This window comes from Dreissena polymorpha, chromosome 11 (genome assembly GCF_020536995.1).
Source record: "Dreissena polymorpha isolate Duluth1 chromosome 11, UMN_Dpol_1.0, whole genome shotgun sequence".
Lineage (NCBI taxonomy): Eukaryota > Metazoa > Mollusca > Bivalvia > Myida > Dreissenidae > Dreissena > Dreissena polymorpha.
The window spans coordinates 19388873-19409347 of NC_068365.1; the positions used below are offsets into that span (position 1 = coordinate 19388873).

General features: G+C 36.7%; 1 protein-coding gene across 1 annotated transcript; it reads right to left on the bottom strand.

The window, feature by feature from the left end:
- Window positions 1-4476: 4476 nt before the first annotated feature.
- LOC127851734 (uncharacterized) lies at window positions 4477-20144 on the bottom strand. The gene is made up of 4 exons (XM_052385596.1): window positions 19005-20144; window positions 12751-12906; window positions 10911-12449; window positions 4477-7036 (listed from the first exon to the last, which is right to left on the bottom strand). The coding sequence occupies exons 1-4, from the start codon at window positions 19761-19763 to the stop codon at window positions 4811-4813; spliced, it is 4680 nt and encodes a 1559-aa protein (XP_052241556.1). The 5' UTR covers window positions 19764-20144; the 3' UTR covers window positions 4477-4810.
- Window positions 20145-20475: the final 331 nt, after the last annotated feature.

Consider the following 20475-nt stretch of genomic DNA (forward strand, 5'->3'; position numbering starts at 1 on the left):
TATCACAGACCCGAATAAATATACAGGAGTTTAAATATGATCATAATATAAACTTAAATAATATATACGGTTATCTAGTTTCTACAGCACTTGTACCCTTGCACGCACATATTACATGGCTTTTTATTACAATGTAGTTGTTTTATACATTTCCAAAACATGTCTAAGCCGTATACTAATTTTGCTATGGTCATGCCAATTTGACAATGCGATATTTCTTTAATATACAATGTATATATATTTATTAGAGAATAATTTGATTTACGCGACAAATGGCCCAACCAAAAAGAAAGAAATGGGACATATTGCTAAGATGGCTAAAATTAAGTTTAAATACATGTTAATAATTATAATGATATGATATTTATAAAGCAGAGACAGCCCTCATATGTATAAACATTGACATATATACGCCTCGTTATGGGAAATCTGTGCGTAATGCATGTGCGAAACGTGTCGTCTAAGATTAGTCCGTTAAGGTTAATCAAGGACGACACTTTCCCCGATGGGGCCAATGTGGTACGAAACTTTACGCACATGCATTTTAGTCCAGATTTACCAGATCGAGGCTCATATTTAAAAAAAAAACGACTAAAGGGCGGATGCTTACTTTGCATTAAAAGAGTACAACTATTTTGAGATTCACATTGATTTGCCTCGTTAAAATAACAACACGACTTCTTATCGTTCAATGTACAGCTGCTAGAGGTGATGTTATCGTACAAACATAAGTTTGTACTCGAAATCCATGTAAAAAAAGAGCTTACAACGTTCGAATCTTAAAAATTATCTCATCATAAAACACAAAAATAGTAAATTCGATCAAAAATTCAAGTTTTGAATCAACTATATAGTCAAAACAGCTTAACAAAAAGTAATAAAATGTTGGATGAAATTATTCAGAGTTGATTTTGTCAGTGCACTTCATTTCACATGAATGAATGTAATGAACATCACTCAATTTATATCACAAATGAAAAGGGAAACAAATTACAGTAGTAAAGATTGTCACAGTATCATATTCGTGCACAGTGTATGCATTAATATATAGAAATAAATCAGTCATACTATTATACTATTATTAAAGCAATTTAGTGTAATAATAATAATTATTATTATTAAAGCAATTGCAAGTTTTTTTTTAAAGTAAAGTTAAGAAAGAATAAAAGTAATCGATTGTCAAAGTGTGAATAAAGATTTTCATACATAACGCGTGTACAAATAATAAAAAAACAGAGAGGCTAGTGTGTTGCTTCGAATATGTCTAACTGTTCAATTAAAATGGAATAACACATGTGGATACATAATTTCACAACGCAGGCAAATACAGACTACACACATCTTTATGTTAATAACACTGCTGATTTTAGCGAGATCTTACCAGTCATCCGCAATCAATGCTGATGGCGTTGGGCTATGTTATGTAAATAAACATTTATATAACATAAATATAAAATATCAAACTATTTCAGGAACAGATATATTTTGTTCATCCGGAAAATAACTTAAACTGACTCGGGCAGAAAAATGTAAACGTTCTTTTTTCTTACAATTGATATAACACTTAGATAACTTAATACGTTATGTTTCCAAATTTAAAACAAATAATCTGATATTCTATTAAGATGGGCAGAATGAATAGTAACGTTTGGCAAATTTTCAACAAAGCAATCCTTTTTGCACTCTATTCAAAGAAGTGTCTATCTGAACAATTTATGTTGAAAGAAGTGTAGTAATCGCTATCAAATTGCTATATCTGTTGTTTGTTTGTTTTCTAAATGCATTGAATGCATTGACGTACCAGAACATTCTAAACAAATTGAGTCGTGGTCTGAGAAAACTGGGCATAATGCATGTTTGTAAGTGTCGTTCCAGATTAGCCTGTGCAATCCGCACAGGCTAATCAGGGACGACACTTTCCGCTTTTATGACATTTTTCGTTTAAATGAAGTCTCTTCTTAGGAAAAATCCATTTTAGGCGGAAAGTATCGTCCTTGATTAGCCTGTGCGGACTGTACAGGCTAATCTGGGACGACACTTTACGCACATGCATAAAGCCCAATTTTCTCAGAACGCGACTCAATTGAACTGATTTAGGGAAAATGGTGCTTAATACATGTGCGTAATGTGTCACTTGAGCTCAGACTGGATTGTACGTTTCAGAAACTAGTACGTTATTAACAAAATTAATATCACTGATGACAATATCTAAAAATTCCAAGCAACGGATACATAGAATGTCAAAATTAACTTCCGAAGCAGCGAACATGACACATTGACAATATTTTCCAAATTAAATGTGTCTTACAAAAAATAATCAGAACACAGAGCTCCAGATAAGGGTCGTATTTTCGTAATTACGAATTATTTTCAAGTCCGTTACGTATTTATTTTAAAATCTTGTCGTACCATTAAGAATTTTAAAATCAAGTTACGAATATTATTTTTACATCGGATCGTATCGATTTTATTGAGTTCTTTTTGCGTATTAAAGATCTTTGCGGTGCTTATATAGAATGGTTATCGGGTTTGTATAACAAATCGCATTTTTTCCAATAAAAGCGGCGTATACAGTCTATCTGTCAACAAAAATGGCGGCGCCCAGAGAACGTCCTTAAAAAACTGCAAAGCGTCTGAAAACACGCTTTTAACATATTGTAGGCAAAGTGAGCCGAAGTTAAATGTTAAGAAAGACATTATAGAAAAGATCTTATACAATGTTGTTTGTTCAGTTGCCGACACAGTCGGAAAAGCTAAACAAAAACGCTACACGACGGGTCCAAACTTAAACACACAAAAAACATTGAGCGAGTGGAAGGGACAAGTCCCGTGGCTAATCGTTGAAAAGATTGAAGGGGAGATCCGTTTTAATTGTGAAATATGTAAAAATTCATCTAAGGCATACAATCTAAGCAGAGTTTGGGCATATGAAGGTATTTGAAAAATAACATTGTATAATACTGAAAAGAAACTGTTGAACTCGCATAAATAAAGTTGCTAGTATGTTTATTTTGATTTATTTTGCATGAAAATAACCATTATTATTTATTTTTAGGTCATTTAGAAAAAATAAGAATTATTTTCCAAAACTTAGTAGTAACGTTAAGAATAAAATTTCAGAGTTAAGAATTCTTTTTGAAAATCTGGTAGTAATTTAAGAATTTCACAAAACCTTATCTGGAGCTCTGAGAACACATACAACTAAACGATATATTTAGTTAAGGATTTTAATTTCTTTACGAAAAATGTTTGTTAAAATAAAATCCATTAAAGTGTTACGCTCCCATTTGACCCGCGTCATGCGAAACTTGTTCTTATGACATATGCGGGGAGCGTAGCTTAAGAAAAGCCCGCGCAATCGTCCAGTCTGGCCAAGGGCTACCCTGTCCGCTTATAAGACCACGAAACCTGACTTGACTATAAAGCGGACTGAGTAGTTTACCAGCAGGCTGGTCTTGGGCTCCGCTGGCACATGATATAAGCCCCATTTTCGCATGACGATTGTCAAATTGACCATATTACCTTTTGCCATGTTTATAACAGCAAGAACAATGAAAATGTAGGAGCGAAATAATCTATCGAGCATAACAATGTACTTTTTATATAGTTGTGTTAAATTGTCGTGGTATTATAATTTATAGTTGTGATAAATTGTCGTGGTATTATATAGTTGTGATAAATTGTGGTTAAAAGAAGTCATCCGTTAAAAATATGCAAATTACATGTAAGCATTTTTGAAGCGAAACGATGGAATAATTTTGAATGGTTCTGCTGTTTTTGCTAAAAATGCTGACAACACGTGTAACAAGTAAATTAACTATAAAATACCACCACGAAAGTTCTTGCGCTAATTACCGACTGCTTATTAATGTGCAGTTTCCATTTGGTCTAGTGGACATGGGTTCGAATACCGTGGATGCCGCTTTTTTCTCTTTTAATTGCAAACATGTACAGGTCCTCATTTATGTCTGTTAATGAAACTTTATGCAATTTTTTTGCAATTAAGGCATTTAATATCATTATTAAAACTATCCCAAAACATGTTAACAAATTCGAAAAAAATTTAAGATAGAATTTGTCCTGAAAAAGCTGCAACATTTCCAACTGATTGTCTGCTTGTAATTCCACGCAGGTTACGTTTCAATATAATAGCATTTGCGCATGCATAACTCAATCAGATTCTTATCTTATCTTACACACGTGTTTCATAATATAGATAGAAAATACATCATAAAATGACAGTTGTGAATTGGATAGCTTGGCAACATATATCGACACGTGCCTGTTCCTAAAATTGCTATAGGCACGCGCCATCTATCATTAAAAAAACCTTGGCGCGCACCACATATACGAATTTGCCTTATGCTTTTGTTTCATAAATACTCCCATAACATCTCTCCAATGGCAGGATATAAGGGTATCGTATAATATTTTAACGATTATAAAAAAATAACAAATAAATACCGGCACTACACATACTTTACGAAGATCTATTCTGTGCAAACTTCAAAATAAAATTAATTGGTTAAATAAACAGAGGTTTCCCCAAAACTTGTTCAAAGATGAAATGGCAAAAAGAATTATATTTTAATTATTTACATTTCTAACCAATGCGTGCTCTTTCTTGAAGAATGTATTAATGTGTCTTTGTAAACCCATGCTAGGTCAAAAACTGAAATTACATCAAAACATGACTAATTAGATATAATAGGGGTCTTCAATCTCCACGCAGAGTTGTCGTTCCTTGCTCTCACATACATAATGTGACCGTCGTGCAAGAGATTGAGGGGTCTTCTGAATAAAACACGCGCTATTTTTTCTTTGTAAAAGTCGCTGCAAAATCGAAAACTGGTGGTTTCTCTTCTTCGTCCTTATTAATGCAATATTTGTTCACGATAGGCTTGTGATACTTCTCATTGTCCTTCTCTTCGATGGAGAAAATCCGCGAGCGCATGTATACGAAAGGTTTTGGCTTTTCCTTGACCTTTTCTGTTGGCTCCTCTGGTACTGACGGCTGAGGAGTAGAAGCGATCGCTTTGCGACCCGGTTTAGGAGATTTGCTTGGAGATGCGTTGCGTTTGTCCGTAGATTTCTTCTTCTTTGACCCGAAAAGCTTTTTAATGAAACCCTTCTTTTCTTGTAAAGGTTCGTCGGTCTGATCAGAAGAAGTACTTCCGGTCCTCGCGCGCGTTTCTGATTCACCGTCAGAGGAAGCGAGCACCTCGATGCGGGGATTCGCCGCCGAGGCCTGCCGTGACAGTCGGCCATTTTGTTGCATCTCATGGCGAGGCGGGGTGGGGGATGCAGACGGCGCCCTTTGAGGAGCGTTTATCTTGAGTGACGAAAAGTCAAGGGATTTATCCGTGGACGAAGATGCCGATTTATCGAGCAACGTCGAGCCGGACGCTGAGTGCCGGTTTTCTGTTATACTTGCTAAGCCATGCTTAGGGTGGCGGGTTTTGGGAACTGTTGAGTAGAAATCAGGTCCAGGAGGTGGACTGGTCCCTGCTGGGGGCTCTTTCGATTGGTCAGGTTTCGGGGTCGTTTTAGGGGCTGCTCTAGGAGAAGATTTTCTTCCAGCTGTTTGATTTGGAACAGTTGCAATGCGGCCCGGTGTAGAATTACTCCGAAGTTGTTTCGTTCTGCCGTTGCTTGGTGACGGCTTTTTCTCATTCAATGGAGTCTGACTTCCGGTCTTACTCGACGTCGTTGACGATACGGACTCGATTGAATCTTGTCGCTGAATTGCAAGGTTTCCATCCTTTTGTTTTGCCGGCTCAACTGCACGCTCTTGTGATTGTTTGGGTTTTAATGACGTAATAGGCTGCACTTTCCTTCGAAGTGGCTCCGTCTTAGGTGCGTTGCTTTTGGTCATTTCCTTTGATTTTGCGACGAGATTCATGACAGTTTTCTTTCGTACCGCCTCCGGCACACGGTCTAACTCCTTAAGGAGAGATTCGTCACTTGCGTCATCAAGGCGACCCCACGGCATTGACTCCGCAAACATTTTAGTTGTAGGACTGTTTAACCTTTCTGAGACTATTTTAAGTTTGTTAATGCACGCGATCATCTTGTCATCAAGAAGGGAGTTGTCCGTTTCCGTTGACATATCATTCTTTACGATTTTCTCTACAGCAGATCTTTCAATTCTAGGCGACTGGACAACAAAACTTTCTTTAATTGCACGTACGTAAGATTCCGTACTCGTCGATTTATCGGATTTGTCCGTGTTGGACGAAGTATTGGTTCCTTGCGTTAACTGATGTAAAGATGGCGTCCATGTTTCCTTTTCAAATGTTAACTTCTGCTCAGTGTTAACGCCTATCGTGACCGTGTGTGACACTGCCGCTTTAAGAAAACTCTCTAAAGTCGCAGGATCCAGATCCGAGCCCGCAATTGCAGACGACACTATAGTCTGCGTACTTGAATCGCACATCGAGTTCGGAAATGAGAACGCGTACGCTTTTCGGTATTCCGCTTCAGAACTGATGACGTCAAATGCAATTTCTGGAACTAATATCAATTCGTCACAGTCCATATCGCTCAGAAGACCGATATACGGCAGATTTTCCGTTGACGTCGAGACGTCAGTACACAGAATTCCTTTCATACCATCGGGAACGTCATCGAAATCGAATGACGTCACAACGGATTTATCGTAAAACTTCCGCTTAACTGTCTGTGTATGCGTACTCATAAAACTTTTATTCTGCATTGCGATCTGAAATTCTTTGCACTCGATAGGAGATGTTGACGTTTCTACAAAAGCGCGCGTCTCTTGGCAAACGTCACATTTAACGACGTTGACGTCACGCTCCAGGTCCCAGAACCATTCCGAGTCCGTCATGCAGCCAGTGTCCGTGAGGTAGCAATTGTCGGTCAACGTTTCCGACGTCTGCGTGTAGAGATCTATGCTGGTCTGCGCGTCCTGAAGACCTATACGTTCCGTTAACGTCTCGTTGTCGCAGATTATAACGGCGGTTTCTGAGGAGTTGTCTTGTAGGTTGATAACTTCCGTGTATGTCCCCTGTTCCACCTGTTTAACAAACAGAATACAATGTTTACTTTTTGAAACGTTATTGCCAATAATTTCGACAAGAATTGTCCAGTTATTGCGTTGACACTGGGGATTTTTTAGTATTATATTTTAATAAGTCCGTCATAATATAACAACATAGGGATTCTGCAGACTACGAGGAGAGTAGTTAAACCGATTTATAGATTTGTGTTTTTTTCTGTTATATATATTTAGAAAACGGCCAACATAGATTTCTTAAAATATATATTTTAAAATAAAAACAAATGCGCGAACTATTCACAATCTGAATAGAATTGTTTGTTCGCGACAGCAGTATGTCTACGCGGTCAGCAGTTTGATTAAACAACAACATCGCCCACTTTCTATGTTGATGATATTATTAGTTACGCACTCGTAATAAATCGCTGAATGAAATCGACCATATTGATCTGCAGGTTAATCTGTTTTTCGAGCAAAAATGCAAGCATCCAAAATTTAAAACCATACAAAGTATTTTTCAGTATGCATGTATAATTTATATAACTAAATCGACCGGTATCAAACTAAAGGGTCAATGCCCTAAGGGGCTCATTTGAGACTCCAAGACGCTCAACTGTTATGATCGTTTTGTGTTTCACATAACGTTACACACAAAACGTATAAGAAAAGTAGCCGGAATAAATGTCAGCCATGTTTTTGTTTATTACACTACACACTAATTTTCGAACGCAGCCCATGTATTATAACAACAAATCTGCCTAAATGAGTAGAAACTTAGGATTGGTCGAGAGTAGTTAAAACACGTCACTTCCAGAGAGGTAAAATGGTTAATACTCTATCTCCAGAGGGAGGAAATTATTAAAACTTCATACATTTACTCTTTTATTGAATATTTCGGCCAAAGGCCTTACTGAAGAGGTTTACTGAAGAAGGCCTTTGGCCGAAATATTTAATTAAAGAGTAAATGTATGAAGTCAAAATGGTTAATTTTACCTACATTAAAATGCCCTGACAATCGACGGGAATGTTTTTCCATTGGCCAGAACCATACCTAAACCGGCGGGAAAATCATGAGAACGTTCTGAAAAGGCTCAAGACTAATGCGGAAATTAATGTTATTTTCCGAGAGTTTACAAGCGTTTTCTTTAATTGATGTAATCGCGACATATTTCTGATCAAGTTTAATGAAGAAGGGAAACAAATGTGGCTGTTTGAATGTTCACAAGCCTTTTTATTAATTTTACTTTGTATACTTTGTTTTTGATCCCCCGTGAAGCAGTTTCGAACTCTACCGGGACATCATAAGATTACATGTTCTTAGTAAGCTGATGATCGAGCCAAACAATGTGATTTCAATAGTGTTAACAAAGTTTTTTTTTCCACAGCCAACTACCTTTTGACTCACTCTGAGACAATTTCAAACATGTCCGAGATGTATTCAGGAAAAGGGTTCACAACATAATTCATTATGGTTCTAGAAAAAAACTTTTATTTGATTTGACATCGTGACCTTATTTTTAACTCCATCCGGCTCAGTTCTGAACTAGGCCGAGAGATCGTTAGCAACAATGTTCATATATAGATTTGATTTCTCGGGGTTTTATACGGTTTTAGTAAACCATGTAAGGCAAAACGCCCTTGCTCCCCACAGACCGTAACCTTTTTCATCTCGGATGAGAAACAATTAGAACAATTATTTGGAGCAAGTTTTATAATGATTTAAATGTCTAGATATTGTTAACGGAAGTGGGAGGAGCCAATAGTGGCTGTTATTAGTCTATATATAGTATTCCGATCCATTTAACTGGAATTAACTAATCATACAATGCACGACAACATTAAATAGAGCCACAGTGTATGGCATATGCGTGCCCTATAAATTGAAGCAATAATTTTCATCTTCAACACCGATTTAAATCACTTCATTCATACAGAGTATGGAATGTCAAAGCAAATAGTATATACAAAATGCAGTTGAGCAGCCATTGCCCTTCGTCATGTCATGTTAGCAAAGCTGTTGCTTAGGGAGTGTAAATATCAGACTTGAAACATGCAGGTTTTATATAGGGAGTGTAAATATCAGACTTGAAACATGCAGGTTTTATATAGGGAGTGTAAATATCAGACTTGAAACATGCAGGTTTTATATAGGGAGTGTAAATATCAGACTTGAAACATGCAGGTTTTATAGGGAGTGTAAATATCAGACTTGAAACATGCAGGTTTTATAAGCTTATTGAATTGTTTCCTTCTAATTATATATATTCACTATATATATTCACTATATATATTCACTATATATATTCACTATATATATTCACTATATATATTCACTAGATATATTCACTATATAGATTCACTATATAGATTCACTATATATTCACTATATATATTCACTATATATATTCACTATATATATTCACTATATATATTCACTATATATATTCACTATATATATTCACTATATATATTCACTATATATATTCACTATATATATTCACTATATATATTCACTATATATATTCACTATATATATTCACTATATATATTCACTATATATATCCAGACCACTGATTCCTGCTATGCTGGTCGAATCAGCCGTGCTTTATTTGTGTTAATAGTAGTATACATTACGGCAGTTATTGAAACGCCCAATCACAACAATTTGATAATATGAGCCGCGTTCTGATAAAACTGGGCATAATGCATGCGCGTAAAGTGTTGTCCCAGATTAGCCTGTGCAGTTCGCACAGGCTAATCAGGGACGACACTTTCCGCCTAAATTGGATTTTTGCTAAGAAGAGACTTCATTTAAACGAAAAATGTCATAAAATCGGAAAGTGGCGACTATATTTTTTAACCAATATCGAATTCGACTGAGATATCTATCATTGAGGCACATGTTTTAAGCAAGTTTAATGACGATTGGACAAACATGTGACCTTTAGTATTCACACGCTTTTTATTTAATTTGGCTAAATAATTATCTTTTTTAACCAACTGGACCAATTTTAAAATCGCTGGGGATATCATCGAGAAAAATGTGTTTATTACGTTTTATGCAGGTAAGTCAATAAACGTCGGACGAAAAACGACGAAACTGTGGAAACTCAGCAGTAGCACGTTGCGCTCAGGTGAGCTAAACAAATATTGGCATTCGTATTACACGCGTATGCAGTACATGTTGCAAAAGAAATTAATTCCAATAGCATGCGTGTCCTTTATAGTCGAGGACAGAACCCATTGTGTTTATAAAATAATTAATTATGTTTAATTGTAGAGCGACCACAAGTGTTGTGATTATCAAGGAAATTCCAACAAGATATTTTAATCTAATGCCTTTTGATTTTAATGTACCAAAGAACATCGACACTAGGAATAACTCGAAGTGTGGTATAAACGCCACACACCATACATGTACTATTGAAAGTGCCCTATCATTTTGATAAACGTAATAAAATCTATCTATTATATCAACTTTTGTTTAATTGTTCTATCGTAGAGCCTTTTATATTATTAAAATAATAACTTAATTAATAACGTAATGACTTAATTTGTGACATAAGTGGCGAAGTAAAAGGTCTCCCTTCCAAGAATAAGGCAGACTTGTTTATATTTTCGATCCCAGTTTACAGAAACGACAAAACATGTCTCTTTGTTGACCATTCTTGGCTATTAGGAATGTTCTTAAAGTTATCGGTGACATCTTTGACGTCGACATAGCAACTGTTTCTTATATTATGACAGCTGTCGTAGACGCTATTTTCAAACTGACGAAGGGCAATTTATTAACTGACATACATGCAGATAACGCAATTGAGATTTAATTTCTGTTCGTTTTAACTCAAACCCGATAAAAAAGATAAATGAAACATTTTTTTCTCAAACTGACCTTAACAACGGGATTTGTTGCAATACCAGCTTCCCTTGTTGCCGGCCTGTCAGGAGTTGTACCAGTATTGACTAGCTGCAGGGAAACAGTCGTTGACCACGACTCCTTCGTCTGCACATGCGTAGTCCACGTCTCCTTTACATTTCTGATTACCGGTTCTGTTTCAATGCACGAATCTTTATACTTCTTTTTCGCACGTTTTTCTTTCTTTTCTTTCGTTTTCTTTTCGCCACTTTTCTCTTTGCTTTCTTTTTCCTTAGTTTTGCTTTTCCGTTCTTTCGTTTTCTTACTGGACGCTGCCGAGACGGGATCTGATTGATCCGCAAACTGCACAGGATCTGTATTAGTTTGTACCGTTTGTACTTCCGGTTTGATATTGAAACTTTGATCACACAACGATGGCGGCACAGTCTCGGTTGTAGATTCCATGGTCTCGGAATTGTCAGTACAAATAGATCGTTCAGTTGTTTGCACCGACTCTGTCCAAGTGAACTTGTTTTCTTGCGATAAAGGAGACATGAACGTGGAACTGTCGACCTGAATAATGATCGGTGTTGATGTGCGCTTATTTCGCTGTCCCGTGTAATCAGTGGCAATCGCCTGATGGACTAAGATCTTATCAGGTGTCTGTGAGTCGATTGTGCGAATATTCGGCGTTGTCATAGTTGCAGATTCCCGATAATCAACTTCGTTAGTATTGGTTCGAACAGACCTGCTGTCCCGCACCACTCGTATCTCCTCAGTCGTATTAACTCCCTTGTTACGCGTATACGTTCTAGGGATTGCTAAAAGAGGTTTCGGTACCGGCTTTTCTTCTGGCGGGAACCCAATAGGGTCACTTCCAGTCGAGACCGTTATAACGCATTCCGCAACCGCCGTCAGCGAGTTCTGACTTAACTTTCGGAAAGAGCCGTTTAGACTTTCTTGGCTGGACATTCTTGTAGGAGAAAACAACTCGTCAATGCTTTCGTTCGACAACGATACGTCCGTTTGAACTCGTCGGCTTTTGATAAAGCTCCGTCGTCGGCGACGCTCCTTCCCGTCGTTTGTTATTATGATATCTTGGATCACGGGCGCGGTCCCGTCGACGACCGGAAGTGAGTGGGTGGACCCGAAATCTTTCTTCAGTTCCGCCGAACACTTCACACAGACCCCGGAACCGTCACCCCCGCATATCGTGTTCACACTGACGTCAGATTTTGAACTTAATTCGCCGTTCAGCTTACTAAAGTCAAATTTAATATCAGGAACAATTTGCGAGTTCCTCGGTGTTGTATTCGTCTGTGCATCGCGCAAAAGGCATCGCCGCTTTCGAGGCTGTTCGTTTTCATCTTGCAGCGCGTGTTTGCCGCCTATGGTGACGTCATTGTTCCCATCGACGTCATCAGTTTCGGAGTTCATCGATATATGGCCTAATTTTACAATGCCGGGGACGAACTTGATACTCTGCGCGATGTCTTCGGGCACGTCGGGAAGTGGTGCTTCCAGAAGGGCCGATAACTTGTTCTGTAGTTCGCGTTTCAGAAGTAGCATCTCCACCTGAAAATGAGTGAAAAGTAATTAAAAACTGGTAATGTCTCTTTAAAACAGTTCAATATGGCGTCAATAATATTTCTCTGTGTGATATATTATATAAAATGTTATATGATACGGTCATTATAAGTGTAATAACGTTAATCACCAACTTCATCAATATCATCATCGACGTAAATAAAATCATAATTAACATTATCATCACCTTTAATATGACCCCAACGCTAATCGCCATCATCATTACAAACATCATCCTCTCCACCATCCACATCCCAACCACCACACAACTCTTAATTACTTTTATTACCCCGCGGTCGTTCATGATGATTTCCGCCAGGTTGCATGACGTTTGCAGTCCCTCCAGGTTTTCTTGCAGCGACTCCTTGTTCTGCAAGAAGCTTTCGATCTTTGAACCGTATTCCTGTTCCATCTTTTGCATCAGCTGTCTTTCTGTCTGGCGCACCTGAACATTGAGTAATACATGTGTAAAGTTTGTCGTGGGAAATGCGAAAGTTTGTCGTGGGAAATGCGAAAGTTTGTCATGGGAAATATGATTTTAGTGTTTGTGCAGAAGACGACTGCAAGTGATTGTGTCCAAAATAAGATATTTAATATGCAAACTTTTCATACACCTTTTACGCTTCAATGTCTTAATTATGTCTATACAAACGATTTCTTAAAGTTCAATCTGTTTTATCGATAGGTCACTCTTTGACAAAAACAAGAAAAAAATGCATAGGTTCAGGAACGCTTTCGGTAGATTTTCTTTTCTGAGTAATCGTTCTTTGCAAGGGAATAACATTGTAAGCATCTGTCATCCGATTTAATTCCAATTACAACCAACGTTTCATGAAAATTAATGGTTGTAACCAAAGCGCGGGAATCAAGCATACCATTGCACAGGAAATCAACAAGACCGACGAATAGAGAATTAACTGAACCTATTAACAGGGAATGAACCATATGAATGAACAAGGAATCAACCATGTCAAGGAATGAACCCTATGTATGAACAAGGAATCAACCATGTCAAGGAATGAACCCTATGTATGAACAAGGAATCAACCATGTCAAGGAATTGAGAATCATCTCAATCTTCTCAACCTATTGTTGTATCGTGTGTCACATCAAATATCACGTGTCGCGTTCTCGGGGCGATACATGGCATTATACCCGGTATGCGATGAGACAAACTTCTTTGCAAACGCAGTCTACCATTATATCGCGCTTTTTTGCTTTTCTTGACATTTTAATTTCAGTTATACTCAGACACTCAAATTTGTCTTCATCTGCATTTCCACAAAACCATATATTAGTACAACAATTAAACAAAGGACTTCAATTTGACAATTCAAGAACACATCGTTCCGCTTGAGATCGAAATGCTTACGTTGCAGAAAACAGTTTTTTTAATAACAATGATTCTACAGGCGTTATCATTATGCTATTGTACCTTGTAAGATAAAATGAGAAAAAAAAAAACGAAAAGAAAATGCACAGATTTACAGACAATGCCAGTAAATGCAGTTTCCAGATTTACGAGAACACAACGTCTGTTAAGAATGGAACAGGTAGCACACATACGACGAGTTTCCCCCTATTGTATCCATCAGGCTAATGGGTTTTGCAAACCTGTGGGAATCAACGGAACCTTTCAACAAGGCATCACGCGTTCATTAAGAAATCCCATATATAAGTCGGATGATATATTTCCGGAGAAAATATAAACGCATTATTTTCTTCTGTTCATTTCATTGTTGATAACGATTCTGGCTAACATTGAATTAATCGTATATGCCGGGAATTATCGGTATATGTTAATGTACGCCTTTAATACATTGCATGTTAATTTGATATTTTTTACATTGAATACATGATAATTAATTGTGTAATTGTTTGCGCCTTGTGTACTCTGTTTGTCCTTTTTATATTTATTTCTGACAGTGAACTTATCATATACTTCTATATTAACATCGTTCTAGAAAACTGGTCGTATGATTGTTTATTAGTTAATTCACTTTATAACTTTAAAGGGATCTTTTCACGGTTTGGTAAATTGAAAAAAATGAAAAAAGTTGTTTCAGATTCGCAAATTTTCGGTTTAGTTATGATATTTGTGGGGAAACAGTATTACTGAACATTTGCTATGGTCTAATATAGCCTTTATATGCATCTTTTGACGATTTAAAAACCTAAAAATTATAAAGCGTTGCAACGCGAAACGATTGAATAATTTAGAGAGTTCTGTTGTTGTCGTTTAAATTTGTGAAACTACGAAGATTGCTTATATAAGGTATAAAATACGCGTACTATGTATGCGTGGCCGGATAGCTCAATTGGCTAATGCATGTTTACTTCAGGATTCCGGGGGTCACTGGTTCGAGCCCTGCTGAGGGCTACTTTTTTTTCCTTTTTTAAATTTTATTTTTGATTTTTTACTGTAGCTTTTAAAATTTAATGTTAACATTTATCAATATAAAGCATTTAATGACAAACTTCAAAACATGCCAAAATCTGTGAAAAGGCCCCTTTAATACAAAAACATATGTATAACGTTCGGGTTTGCAGGTTGTGTACGTTCCGAATCCGAGAGTTCAATTTATACGGTTAAAGATTTTGTTTTGTTTTATAAAGAATACTGTAATGCATGCAAATAGAGGTTTCATTTTAATTTTCTATCATACAAAAAACGTCCTTTCGATTATAACCCTACCGCTGGACCCATTTCAGCTTCTACATAAATCCAAGTATTGTGAATGTATTATCTAAAAATGTATATAAATGGTAATACAACCTATCCATGGCAGTCATTTCGCCAGGGGTACGGAGCACGTTTATGAACTTCAAAACATAATTTAATGTAAGACATATTTTATATAAGCGGATGTGCGCAAAGTGGGACAGCTCATTAACGAATACATACATCACACTGTTTTGTTAATTTACAAATGGTATATAATTTGTTTTCCTATTTTACTAAAGCGTCAGAACCAGCATGAGTTAACCAACACAGTTGCTACATGTAGTGACATAGCGGGCCTATGCTAGATAGTGCATGGTGTGTTAATATGAAAGTTAGTAGTAAGCTTTGAGAGTACATGTGTATTCAGCAACTACCTCACGTATGTACTCTCCACACTGTTTCTTGTAATGTTGACTTTTATGATCATCAATTTTTCTCAATTTCCGAAGATGCTAAAGTGGCCCGAAATGTTATTTAACCTAGCCGAGAAGAGAATAAGCTAAGAAATATTTATAGTTATAATAATTCAGTTACCCAACATTTATATAGTCTACCCAAGAAATATGCAAATGCACGTGAGGGACCAAACGTTTTAAATAAGCTATTCAATTAATATTTTAAGGAGAAAATTACCCGAAAAGTATGTTTATCCAAACATTGGGGTCTGGTTCGTTTTGGGTTGAAGCTTATGGTTTTGTATGACTTGTGCAGATGGATGTTTTTGAGAGGGATTTTCTCATTGGGAAGAACTTGCTCAATCTAGAGACTGGACTTAACATTAGATATGGGCCGTGCTCTGTGAAAAGACGGTTAAATGCATGTGCGTAAAGTGTCATCCTAGATTAGCCTGCGCAGTCAGCACAGGCTTATAAGGGACGACACTTTCCGCTTTTATGATATTGTATGTTTAAAGAAAGTCTATTCTTAGCAAAAATCTAGTTCAGGCGGAAAGTTTCGTCCCTGATAAGCCTGTGCGAACTGCACAGGCTACTCTGGGATTACACTTTACGCACATGCATTAAACCCCCTATTCACAGAGCACGGCCCAATTATACACAACTTAATATCTTTGGTCACTTAAATAACTTAAATGCTTTACAAGCGAAACATAGTATAAAATACGTGGTTGAGACAGTATAAATAAAGACATCAAAGAAGATGTGATTTATGATTCATGTCTCAAGCTATTGGGTGGCGAAAGCAAATATAATTAAGGGCTTACAAACATGTATTTTAGTATAACACAAAATAAAAATTACATTAAAAGGTTGGAAATGGATCCAATGGAAAAACATGCACTCATCGCCAAAATGTTATGATACAAACAGGTCATACATGGTTTATATTTAGCTTGGTACTTAGGCATAACTCGAGATTTTAGTCCAGTTAAGCCATTATAATGCTCATTTAAGTACATGTAAAATCAAAGGAAGACAAGCGTTTTATTGCATTTGAAAGAGTGTTTATAATACAACAATGACAATAAGACTTTAGTGATGGAAATGCCATATGGTTCCAGCAACATCAAAAGCTTGAAAAGTTTCCAATAGCAACATTGGAAGAAAATCGTTAGAAACACAACTTGCTAATGATATAAACATACATTCCGTATTTTGCATAAAACACGTACCGAGCACGAATGTTGGTGCTTTGCAAACAAACGTTCCGATCTCACGGGCAATTTAGTATTAATGATTTAGACAAGCATGTCGGAGATAATTGGATTTGAATGTGGATGCGTAATTATACATTACGGTAACGAAACCTTATCAGTCCTGGGGATAAATGGCATGCAACGCAAAAGGCACGACTGGTGGCTTGCTGTGAATTCGAACAATTATGAACTTTAATTTGTGAGTATTTCCAAAAAATATACTCTACAGTTTGGGTGTTAGAAAACAAATTTTAGTGAAAATGACGCGCATACTGACATATTGTATTCGAATGCATTTATTTTCCAAATTGTTTGATAATTTCTAGCAAATATAACAAAGTTTGAATGTCAAATGGTCGTTTTTAAATAAAAAGAAATCATCCCCAATATGTACATTTTGTAATTTGATATCGTAATTTAGTTAGCTTTATACCACATGCATGTATCAGTCTTGTAGAACAATATTTGACAGATAACAAACTTTGTGAAGGTTGAATCGCGTCAGTCGATGTAAATATACTTGGTATTTTGCATCTTATGCTAATGCGAATTACATATTATCTCTAGTAAAATGGCAGTCGCTAGAATATGTAGTGTACACACGCTTGCTTGCTCCATAATGATCAACTTCTTGAAAAAGTTTTTACATTGCTTTATTATATGCTGATTTATCATGAGTTAAATCCCATTTCAGACTGTAACCAGCCAAATTGAATGGGCATGTACATTCCCAGTAAATACCGTCTGTCACGCCTAATTTCTTGCGAGGATGTCTTCAATGTTTATACGAGGTGTATTGTCAAGGTTAGATCAATTGTATTGCGGTTTCAAGGCGTTAAAAGATAGAATTTCCCTGGTAATGATGAGGTGGAATGTGGAAACTTTGTGGGTTCTTATCAACCAATCAACATATTTTAATGGGGGAAACAACGCTTGTTGAAAAAAGTATTAGGCACACTTTTTGCTGGATAAACAATGTTTCCATGTAACATATAACACATAGTATATATAATGTTTGAATATATAGGAATAATAACGATTCAAATGAAATATTGATTTTCATGTCTATGTATTTATTATGTGTAATGGTACCGGCCATAAAAAACTTTTCTTCGTGTATTGTTTTTACGATTTCAATGTGAATATCGAATTATCAATTTCCAAATTCTATCTCTTTTCAATATTTTAAGACATGTATTGCTTTTGTTTTGGGCAAAATAAACACTTCTATATATTTTAAAAACTGTAATGAAAATTTTCTGTGGTGATTGAAGCATACTGTGATTATGTAAGAACAAACTTCTGTCTTTCTTTCATGCAGTTTCCAGAAACTCATGCAACAATCGCGATGGAATGCAATAATTTTGTCGTTCTGATAGTAGACAAGGAAAAACCTTCGTTGTTTATTAAGACATATGCATGTCCGGCCTCATGAAAGACGCCGGTATCTCGCGCACAGTCACACCATCTCTGAGAGGCTGATAAGCCCGTGATAAGTTTATCTAGCCTGTGGCTGTACACCGGAAGTATTACATCAACGTTCATTGCACGTGGAATGCCATGAACAATGCTAAAGGCATGAGAACATTAATCACACGATATATGCATCATTATCAAAAGAAACGCACGAAATATTCTTTTATTATGAATGCACTCCATTTGTTTTATAACGCGAGCATGTTTTTAAATATTTTCACAAAACAAGTTTAGAATATAAACTATGAAAATGGCTCGCGCGTGTCGGAATGTACTTGTTGGTGAGCCCAGAAGGACGTTTTGTGTCTGTTTAATATTGATATGTTAACGAGTTGTGAGTATACCAAACACTACAAGTACACACATGATTCAGCGGCCAAGAACCGCTTACATGTGGAATAAAATGACCCGAAGGAACTTATTATTGGATACTAGTTTTCGAATATTAAAACGAATGGCGTTTTTAGTAAGTTTTCATTCATGAAAGTTTCTACATGCGTTTTGGCCTTTGATATAAAGTAACTTGGGAAAAACATTGGACGGATTCTCGGTATACTCTTAGTTTTAACTCGTCGCTACGACGTATGTATGCTCTATCAGAATACCTTTTTGAATGCATTTCGATAGGACTTAACCTTTGGTGGCCAATATTTTGTCCTTACAATTAAAACACAAACCCGTAAATTACCTGCGCTATATAGCTTATGGCAAGGTCTCGAATGTTCTCTCGCGTCTCCTTCAGCGCGGTCTCTACGTTGTTGATTGTGGTCACTCTGGACTGGACATCGGTCAAGCGTTCCTTGCATCGGGTCAGCAGGTTGTCCAGACCTTCCCTGTATTTCGAAAACCCGTCGCTAAAGGAGCAAATCTCGTGGTCCCTGTGCTCCTGAAAAGTGCAGACGACACACACACATTCGTCACATGGCTCGCAATAGTAACGGACTATTTCCTCTGGATGCGTCTTGCATTCAATGTCCTTCTCGCCTTCAATGTCAATTAAACTGTGATGTTGGGTCACTTTTGTCGTCGCGTGTAGACTGACGCATGTTTTGCATAGTAATTTCGCGCAGTCCAAGCATTTGTGACTCGCGTAGTTGTTCCCCCTTTGTCGCTCTCCTGGACAGATCTCACATGGGGGGAATTTTCCTACTCGCTTCCGGTCAAGAACGTCTGTTAAACTTGACAACAGAAAGTTGTCCTGTAGTCTGCGCACGCCACCTGAAGGGATTTCCGTCTTTGCTCGACACAACGGACATGTGATATAACGAGTGTAAAGTAAAAATCTGGAACTTCTGTTCGTGTCAGAATCAACATGTTTTTGAATACAGTCCGCACAAAAAGTATGCAAGCAAGTCAGCGTTTTTGGTTCCTTGTATGGTTCGTAGCATATTTTACAATGTAAAAATTGGTCGGTTATTTCTTTTACAAGTTTATGTCCAGTAGCCATTTTTTTTTAAATTACATTAAATTATACTGTTTTAAGCTATAAACATATAATTAATAAAGTACAATTCCACTTCAGGAACGTACTAAATTACTCCATAACTCAGAATTTCTTATAGTTCACAACCTTTGAATATTAGCACCATTAATGTCAAATTTTAATTCACACTTTTGCCCGTTTCCTAGTAATTTGCTCAATAATTACATGTTTTTGTACACGTCGAAGTTATCCTTAATGACTGAAAATTTATACCTTACACACACATACAAAAAGCACAACGAATGACACTTAACACTTTCGAGAAGATATTAAGCTACATATTTACAACACAGGTCTACATATTACGAACAACTACCGTACACTGTTTTCCAGGATGATTCGGCACAGAAGTTTATATCAAACTGAAGTCAACACCCTGATTCTGTCAGATAAGACTGGCACTACCCATCTCGCAGAGTTCGTGTCTTCTGCTTCATGACGTCATAGCGCGCGAGACGAGCACGCGAGCAAGGTGTTTTCAAACATGGCAGACGATACCTGGAAATGTGGTAAAACAGACGTTAATTTAATTGACGAGCGTTTGGAACATCGTTTATCAAGAAACAGACGGAATTGTTTATATATTGTTTATATAAATAAGAATGAAACACAGCAATTTTGGATAATTATTCCACTTGTTGATGTTCACAGATTTTTAGAATCTAAGATATAAGCG